This window comes from Gossypium hirsutum, unplaced genomic scaffold (genome assembly GCF_007990345.1).
Source record: "Gossypium hirsutum isolate 1008001.06 unplaced genomic scaffold, Gossypium_hirsutum_v2.1 scaffold_232, whole genome shotgun sequence".
NCBI classification, from domain to species: domain Eukaryota; kingdom Viridiplantae; phylum Streptophyta; class Magnoliopsida; order Malvales; family Malvaceae; genus Gossypium; species Gossypium hirsutum.
The window spans coordinates 8,234-17,616 of record NW_024402896.1 but is presented as its reverse complement, the minus strand read 5'-3'; the positions used below and the strand labels follow the sequence as shown (position 1 = coordinate 17,616).

The window sequence follows — 9,383 nt, the reverse complement described above, 5'->3', positions numbered from 1 at the left end:
AAAGGGACTGTGGTATAAGTTTATTTCTAGAATTCCATAAATTAAGTTTTGTTTCGAAATAAAATTTTGAATATGTGGATTTATATTTCTGAACGTTTTCAATGTGTCATGAAATTTTATATTTTAGATCTTGAAATATTAAATGGTTAAATTTGAATCAAGCGAACTGTGTTGAAATGAGACCTTGACAACTTGTGTTGTAAAAATATTCTACGATCACTTTGGTGGTCAATATGACCTCCGAGATCTTGCCAAAACTTTTAGGCCAAATTTTAGGGCACTACATTTAGTGATATTAGAGCCAAGTTTGTAAAAACTCGACTTGTGTTTTTATGTATCTGTGTGTGAGTGTTTTAGTTTTAAAAAAATTGAGAAATTGTATCACAGTGTTTTGAAAAGGTTTTTGTGAAAATAGAATGTCTGAGACTCTGATGCTGGTCCATACGAAACTTTGGGAATGTAATATTAGTTCCATAAGATTAGAAATGTAATGCTTAGATATTTATGCTTGTGTTCGATTTTGGAAATTGTAGATTTCTTAATATTATGTACGAAGTTCAATATAGATTCCGGTGGTAAGCAAGATCATGAAGATCAACCTGGTGAAACTCTCAAGGAGTCTCTACTTCTCCGGGATGTGTATCTATTCAGAAGTCAGAGGTCAACGTGGTTCCACCAGCTTCGGGTAGTGATAACCCAAAGGTTAGTGCTGAGGCATTAACTCAAGTAGTGAGAGAGGTGCTAGAAAAAGTATTCAAGGCTAGCTTAGAAAGAACTAGAAAAATGGTTCAAGGTAGGTGCGTAGATTATGGGAAGATAAGAGATCATAGTCCTTCGAGGTTGAAGCCTCGGTGTGCAAAGCGTATGAGTTTGTAGTTGAGTGTTAGTAAAGGAAATGTTGAAGGTTTTGATTATGGCATGGACGTTTCGGTTTGTGGGCACTGTAAGAAGCGCCATCTGACTGAATGATGGAAAATGTCATGAGTGTGTCTCAGTTGTAGGTCCACGGAGTATTTGATTAGGGAGTGTCCTCGTCAGCATTGAGACAGGTATGGTTATAGGTTGTTGTGATGCTGCGTGTTACTTATGATAATGACATTGATTGCTTATTTGTTGGATAACAGTTGTAAGTGTGTGATAAGGTAAATGAGTGTCTGCTTCATTGGTTAAGTGTTTGAGTATGTGTACGAGTTTTTAACGTCAAAGTACAATATGGTTGTGTTCAGGTTTAGAGTGCACAGTGGGAGCGTAGTGGTAGAGCTTGTGTTATACAACTTTTTTGTTAGGAGGAAATTTCGAGGAGAAAATTTCTTTTAGGAGGGGTGAGTTGTAAGACCATGAAATTTGGGGTTATAAGTTTTGAGCTTTGTGGGCAGGGTTACTAAGTAGGTTGATTTTATTATTTTCGTGATCTAATGTCAGAATGGGCCTGTTAGTATGGTGGTTGGTTGTGTGTTAGTTTACCTTTGGGTTCTAGCTTCGAATCCTTATAGCTGTTTTGAAGAATTATTTTGTAACGACTCATATTTCACGGGAACTAGAAAAGTGAGTTTAGGGCTTCCATATTAGAAAAATGAGTTCGTAAATATTTATAAAAAATATTTACAAAGTTAGTTGTGAGTTGAATTAAATTTTAATTAGGTGAATTTATTTTTTATTTAGGAGTAATTAGCAGAAAAGATTAAATTGAATAGACCATAAAAGCTTAATAATAGAATAGAGAAAAGATAAATGATTAAATTAGTAATTAAACTAAATTAGTGACAAGTGTAAGTTAGAAAATAAATACATGTGTATTTAAATTATTAGTACAAGTGTATATAATATATAAATTTACTTATAAATTAAGTAAAATATATTTACTTATTATTATTATTATTATTATTATATTTTATCAATTAATTGAGATAATGGAAAATGTATGGTGATGAAATATTACATGTGTACATGTGTGTATGAATACACATGTAGTATTTTTATTTGTATTAATTAGATATTTTATAATTAATTATTAATTTAGTAAATGAAAGAAATAAAATGAAATAAAGAATAAATAAAAGAAAGAAAAACAAGAAAAAGAAACTGAGAAGAAACGAAATAGAAAGAAAGAAAGAAAGAAGAAAAGAAAAGAAAAAAGAGAAATTAGGGTTTGAAAGCTTGGAAGTTAAATTGGTAAGTCAATTAAGTCCCTTTCTTAGTGATTTTAATGTTTTTGAAGTTCTGAAGTTGAATACTTTAGAATTTGTGTGAAAATATGGAAAGATGATAGACTTTTAAGTAGGGTTTATGTTGATCTAATGATGAAATTAGGAATTTAATTGATAGAAATTTTGATTTAAATTGATTAAAGAATTGAATTGTAAGCAAGGTCATAAGTTTTGTGTTATAGTTTTGTGTTATAGGGATTAAATTGATAGAAATTTAAAATTAAGGAAAAATGATAAAAATTTGATGGTTATATTAAAGTTTTGATGGAAATTGAACAAGGAAATAATATGAATTATAAAAAGGGAAGAAGATGAAAATAGTTAGGATAAATTTGGGATTTCGGTTAAAGTTGCATGGAAAGTTATTATTTTTTATAAAATATGTGTGTTATTAATTAATTATAATTATGCTAATTTTCGTAGCAAACAAAGAAACCGAGACATTGAATGCGAAGGGAAAGGAAAAAGTGATCGAGGAGTAACTCAAGAAAATATTAGTTTGTATTACCTTAATTCAAGTTATTTATTATTAAATGTTTAATTTCAATATAAGTGCATGAAAAATGAAATTGAGGTAAGTAGTGATATTTGAATTGAATGAGAATTGGTTTTGATTGATGAAGTATACAAGTGTGAAATTGAATTGTTATTGTGATTGATTTGAATTCGAATGATTTCGATACCCTATTAACTAGTCGGGCTAGGGTGGATATAGTTGGCATGCCATAAGATAGGAAGAATTCAAGGATTCTTCGACCTCGAGTCGATGAGACACTTGGTGTGTCATATTTACTTTGGATAGATTCGATAAGGCGTTGGTCGCCACTTTGCTTCGGCATAGCCGATGAAACATTGGTCGTCACTTATTTGCTTTGAACTATCCGATGAGGCGTTGGCCTCCAGTCTGGTGTGTTTGGTTGGATTTGTGTATCCTCCAAAGTCCGAGTGATGTTAATAGGGGAAATATATGTGAAGAGAAAAATTAAATGAAATTGATAAATTAAATTATTGAATGAAATGAGAAATACAATTTGAGCTATGAGATTGAAGGCATAAAACCAAGGCTCATGAATTATTCATATTTGAATGTGAATAGGATATTTATATGTGATTGAGAGATGAACCAAAGGTTCATGAATAGTTGGTAATCTTATTGATGAGATATTGAATCAAATAATGAAAATGATACAATGGAAATATGATAACTTAGTATGAATTATATGTATGTTTATAATATTTTATATTTGCTATAATTTGAATTATGGCAATACCACTGAGTATTTCCAATACTCAGCGTACGGTTTGTTTCCGTGTGCAGGCTAGGTAAAGTTGAACTTCGGTACAACATCCGAGTCAATCCCGACCTCAGCTTAATTTTTGGTGATGAATCTATCTTTTAGAAGTGTGGCATGTATTAAGTTTTGGTTAGTCACCTTAATATATTTATGTTTTGGGTGTAAGTAATTTGTAAATATTAAGAATTATTTGAAATGAATAGATGAATGTTATTTTATCAAGATTTATAAGTCAATGTATTGGGCATGAATTAGGTGTGTTTGATATGTGAAAATAGCTTTAAAATGGTAAAAAATCATGTTTTCACATGGCCAAGTCACATGGGCATGTGCCCAGGCCATGTGGCAAAGTCAGAATTACCCACAGGTTAGTCCCACGACTGTGTGAGAAAGTCATATCTGCCAATGGGCTGGCCCCACGGCCATGGGAGCCCCACGGGCAAGCCACACGGGCATGTCTCAGGCCACACGGGCGTGTGCCCCTATTCTCAGGGAAAAGTTTCCAAAGTTCCCGGTTTAATCCCAAATCACTTCCTAAGTATATTTTAGGTCTCGTAGGTCCATATTAGGGACTTAAAGGTGGAATTTGAGAAATTTTAAATTGAAATATAGATTTATGACTCGATGTTGTTCGTTATTAGTGTTTAATTCTAGTAATGCTTCGTAACCCTGTTTCGACAACAGGTTAGGGTTAAGGGGTGTTACATTTTATTGGTATCAGAGCTATCAAGTTTAACCGATTCTTGAACTAAACCGAGCTTTTAAGTGAGTCTAGAAGTACATGCCACTGTCAAGTCAAAACTGAATCAGGATTTTTGGATGCTGACTTATTTAATTGTTTTTGTTTTATAGATTAAAGATGTCTGATGAACACCTTGATGATATAAATGAAGAAATGTTCATTGGGGATGAAGATTCGTATGATTTAGATGAAACTAAGTCAGCTACTCCCAGTGTAAATCCAGTTAGAAACCAACCCCCTAATGTAGAAAGAGATGAAAAAGGTAGAAGTGAATCTGAATTAGTAAAAGTATTAGCTGATGCTCTTCAGTGAGCAATGGAGTCTATACCTGCTACTACGACTATATCTGTTCCTAGACAGGCCCCAATTAAGGAACTAAGAAAATACAGTGCCACAAAATTCTCAGGTCTAAAAGGAGTTGATCCATCCATAGCTGAAAATTAGATGAGTCGACCAAGAGAGTATTGCAACAACTAGAATGCACCCCTCGGGAAAGTCTGTTATGTGTTGTATCATTACTGCAAGGGGAGGCTTATGTATGGTGGGAATTAGTGGTTCGACATTTACCAGAGAATCAGATAACCTGGGATCTGTTTCAGAAAGAGTTTCAAAAGAAAAATATCGGAGAAATGTATATCGAAGACAAGAAGCAAGAGTTTTTGACATTGCAACAGGGTGACATGTCAGTAATAGATTATGAGAGGAAATTCTTGAGACTCGACAGATACGCCTCAGAGTTTATTCCAACTAAAGCTGACAGTTGTAAGAGATTTCTACAGGGTCTGCGAGATGAGATCAAATTACAGTTGGTATCTCAATGTATCACTGAATTTGTTGATTTGATTGAGTCGGCCAAGATGGTAGAGCAAGTCTTAGGATTTGACAAAAAGTCCGAAACTTCTAAATTAGTTGGGAAACGTATGAGAACTGCAAGTTCGAATCCTTTACCTAAAAGATCTAGGGATTCCTGAAGTGGATGGAGATCCAGTTTTAGATCAGATAAAAGAGAAAAGAGTCAGGGGAAACAAACTACAGTATCCATCGGTAGTGTAAGAGGTCCGTCCCGAGATGTTAATATTCCAAATTGTGAACATTGCGGGAAAAAGCACAGAGGTGAATGCTGGAGATTGATCAGAGGGTGTTTTAAATGTAGATCTACAGACCATTATATTAAAGATTGCCCGAAGAATGATAGTGCTACACCTGTGACATCACAGAGATCGGTCTCTACTGCTAGAGATAGAGGATCAGGCAGAGGTGGATCAGTATCTAGAGGAGGAGGTACGAGAAGAGGGAATGACATAGTGACCTAACAGTCTGATGCTAGTGTAACACCCCTAACCCCAAACCATCACCGAAATAGGGTTACGAGGCATTACCGGATTATACACTAGAATTTATACAAAACTAAGTCATAAATTTGCATTTCAAATCGAAACTTCTCAAATTACACTATAAAGTCCCTAATATGGGTCTACGGTCCCCAATACATGTTTTAGAAGTAATTCAGGATTAAACCAGCAACTTTGGAAAGTTTACCTTGAAGTTAGGGGCACACGCCCGTGTGGCCTAGGACATGCCCGTGTGGCCAGCCCGTGGGGTTCCCATGGTCGTGGGGCCAGGCTGTGGGCAGATCTGACTTGCACACACGATCGTGGGAACAGCCCATGTGGAAAAAATAGAGAGCCACACGGCCTGAGCACATGCCCATGTGACTTGGCCGTGTGAAAACATGATTTTTGACCATTTTAAGCTATTTTCACAAGCTAAACACATTTAATTCATGCCCAAACATTTACTAATAGTTCTTAAATCAAATATCATTCATTATGCCATTCAAACTTAGCAAATATTCATTCATTCACTTCAATACCTCTTAAGAATAATGTACCGCAATTCATATCAAAATTATACAACATTATCATACTAGTCAAACTCATGTAAGTTTAACTTCCAAAATATGCATATTTCATGTCATGCTTCAACAACTTTCATGTTTATACACTATCATTTACAAAATAACACCTTAATAACCTAGATACATACCATTTTACCAAAAGAAAAGAATTCACCACTTTGAGTCTGGGATTGGCTTGGATGCTGAGTCCTTAACTTTCTTTCATACCTAAACTTGCGCACGGAAAACAAACCGTACGCTGAGTATACACTCAGTGGTATTTCTATAAACTAATACTTAAAAAAATAATAAGATATGTATATACATTGTAACTTAAACTTTTTACTTTCATAATCTTAATAGCTTCATCACTTACCTTTAACTTATAGCTCTTAAATGTAATTAATCAATTCTTTATATACATTTTGTATCATTCAATATCTTTCAATAATTGTTTAACAGTCACAGTTACATAATCAATAGCAGTCTGTCTTCAGTACTTTCATATACCCCTATTAACATAACTTGGACCTGGACGGATACACGGATCCAACCCACACACCGGGATATCATGCAGTGTTTCATCGACCGAAGGCAGAATATACCGTAAGGGTAACAGTAACAGTAACAGTCAAGTACAGAGTACCTCTTCGGAACGAATCCAGAATAGTAACAGTAGTCGACACATATAGTGTCTCATCGACACAGTCGGAATATCCCTGAACACTTCCAATCCTATGGCATGCCAACTATATCCGACTTAGCCCAACACTGTTAATAGGGTATTTGAATCATTTCATTTTGGAACAGAAATAGTAACAATTTCTATCACATCATTTATCATACATACTAACCATTTAAAAATAGCAATTAAAATTATTAAATTATTAAGCATAGTTTATAGAAATACAAACCAAAATTCTCGAGTTTATTCGATATCCTCGTTCACTTTTTCCTTCCCCTTTTTCGATTACTTTTTCGGTGCTACGTTGGCTACATAAAATTTAACATTTAAAATTATCAATGTATGTAATTTAATAACACACTCTTTTATTTCCAATTAGGTCCTTCCACCATAACCATTTTTTTTCTTCAAATAACCTTATAGTTTTCATTTTATACCTACTTTAAACAAGTTTCAACTCTTAATATTCAATATAAAACATCAATTCTACAATTTAAACAATTTAATCCCTACTATAACAAAACTTATATCTCTCTCTACAATTTAATCCTTTGACCACTTCTAACTTAAATTTCCATCAAAATACACTTAATTTCTTCCATTTATTCAACTTAATCAACATCTAAAAATTCAATAACTTTCTAAATTTCAACATAACTCAAATAGTATTTCTTTCTAGGATTTCATAGACACCGGAATTACAAGAAAATGGATTAAATTAACTTACCAATCAAGCTTGAAATCTCGAAACCCTAAATTTTCCTTTTCTTTTTCTTTCCCTTTTTTCCTTCTTCTTTCCTTACTATTCGTGCCTTTCTTTTTCTTTTTCTTTATGTTTTATTTCTTTATTTTCTTTATTCATTCTTTATTTTATTAATATATTATAATTATATAATATAATATAATTTACTTTATATTGTTATTTACTTATATAATAAGTAAATACATATTCATACATACATTTGTACCAATTAAAATAACACATATGTATTTATACTTACCACACATTTGTCACCTTATGGTCTAGTTGCTAATTTAGTCCATTGGCTTTCTTATAGTTTATAATCAAACCTTCACACTTTATTCAATTTAGTCCTTTCACTAAATTAACCTTAATTATACTAGATTTACTTAACTAAAATCTAATTAACCTCTCATTTAACTTCGTAAATATTTCTAATAAATATTTACAAATCTAATTTTCAGAATCGAAGACCCGAAAATTCACTTTTCTGATGACCTAAAAATTTGGGTCGTTACATTTCTTCCCCTTTAATAAATTTCGTCCTCGAAATTTACCTAAAAAGAGATGGGGGTACTGTGATCTCATTGTATCTTCCGGTTCCCATGTTGCTTCTTCAATATTGTGACTTCTCCACAACAGTTTTACTAAGGGAACTCGTTTATTACGTAGTTCTTTTACTTCACGTGCTAATATCTTAACCGATTCTTCTTCATATGACAAATCAGGTCGAATCTCTATATCTTCAATTGGAATCACATGCGAAGGATATGATCGGTATATTCTTAACATAGAAACATGGAAAACATCATGAATCTTCTGTAATTCAGGAGGCAGAGCTAAACGATATGCCACCGGTCCAATTCTTTCTATAACCTTATATGGTCCAATGTATCGCGGACTCAATTTACCATTTTGACCAAATCTCAAGATTTTCTTCCAAGGAGAAACTTTAAGAAATACTTTGTCTCCAACTGAGTACTCAATGTCCCGTCTTTTCAGATCTGCGTATGATTTCTGCCTATCAAAAGCTGCCTTCAATCTTTCTCGCATCTTTCTAACAGTGTTTTCCGTTTCTTGAATTAACTCTGGACCAACCACTTTTCTTTCATTCAACTCTATCCAACACACTGGTGATCGACATCTCCGACCATATAAAGCTTCATACAGTGCCATTTGAATACTTGATTGGTAACTATTGTTATACACAAACTCAGCCAATGGTAGATAACGTTCCCAACTTGATTCAAAATCAATGATACAAGCTCGGAGTATGTCTTCTAAAATCTGAATGACTCGTTCTGACTGTCCATCAGTCTATGGATGAAAAGCTGTACTAAAATGAAGTCAAGTACCGAGAGACTCATGCAATAATTTCCAGAACCTTGATGTAAACCGTGGATCCCGGTCAAAAATTACCGATATAGGAATACCACGTAGTCCCACTATTTCCCGGATGTAAATTTCTGCCAACTTTTGAAGTGACCAATCCGTTCTGACCGCTATAAAATGAGTTGACTTTGTGAGCCGATCAAAAATTACCCAAATAGATTTTTTCTTACCAGTTGACATCAGTAACCCAGTTACAAAGTCCATTGTGATGCAGTCCCATTTCCATCCAGGAATATTAATAGGCTAAAGTAAACCAGTTGGAACCTAATGTTCAGCTTTAACTCGCTGACATGTTAAACATTTAGTCACATATTCCACTATATCTCTTTTCATACCTGGCCACCAATACAGTTCCCGTAAATCACGGTACATCTTCGTTCCTCCGGGATGTAATGCGAAAGAACTGTCATGTGCTTCTCGAAG

At 33.8% G+C, this 9,383-nt stretch overlaps 1 protein-coding gene across 1 annotated transcript; it reads right to left on the bottom strand.

The window, feature by feature from the left end:
* Positions 1-5,409: 5,409 nt before the first annotated feature.
* Positions 5,410-8,744, bottom strand: LOC121226511 (uncharacterized). Its single transcript, XM_041110383.1, has 2 exons — positions 8,126-8,744; positions 5,410-5,513 (listed from the first exon to the last, which is right to left on the bottom strand). Exons 1-2 carry the CDS (start codon positions 8,742-8,744, stop codon positions 5,410-5,412), a joined length of 723 nt encoding a protein of 240 aa, XP_040966317.1.
* Between the last annotated feature and the right edge of the window lie 639 nt (positions 8,745-9,383).

Bases quoted from the DNA above. Each gene is read 5' to 3' on its own strand.
- LOC121226511 (XM_041110383.1), bottom strand. From the start codon at position 8,744: ATGGCACTGTATGAAGCTTTATATGGTCGGAGATGTCGATCACCAGTG. The intron at 5,514-8,125 runs GTAAATTTCGAG...CTCCTCCTCTAG, and splicing joins GTACCCCCATCTCTTTTTAG to ATACTGATCCACCTCTGCCT.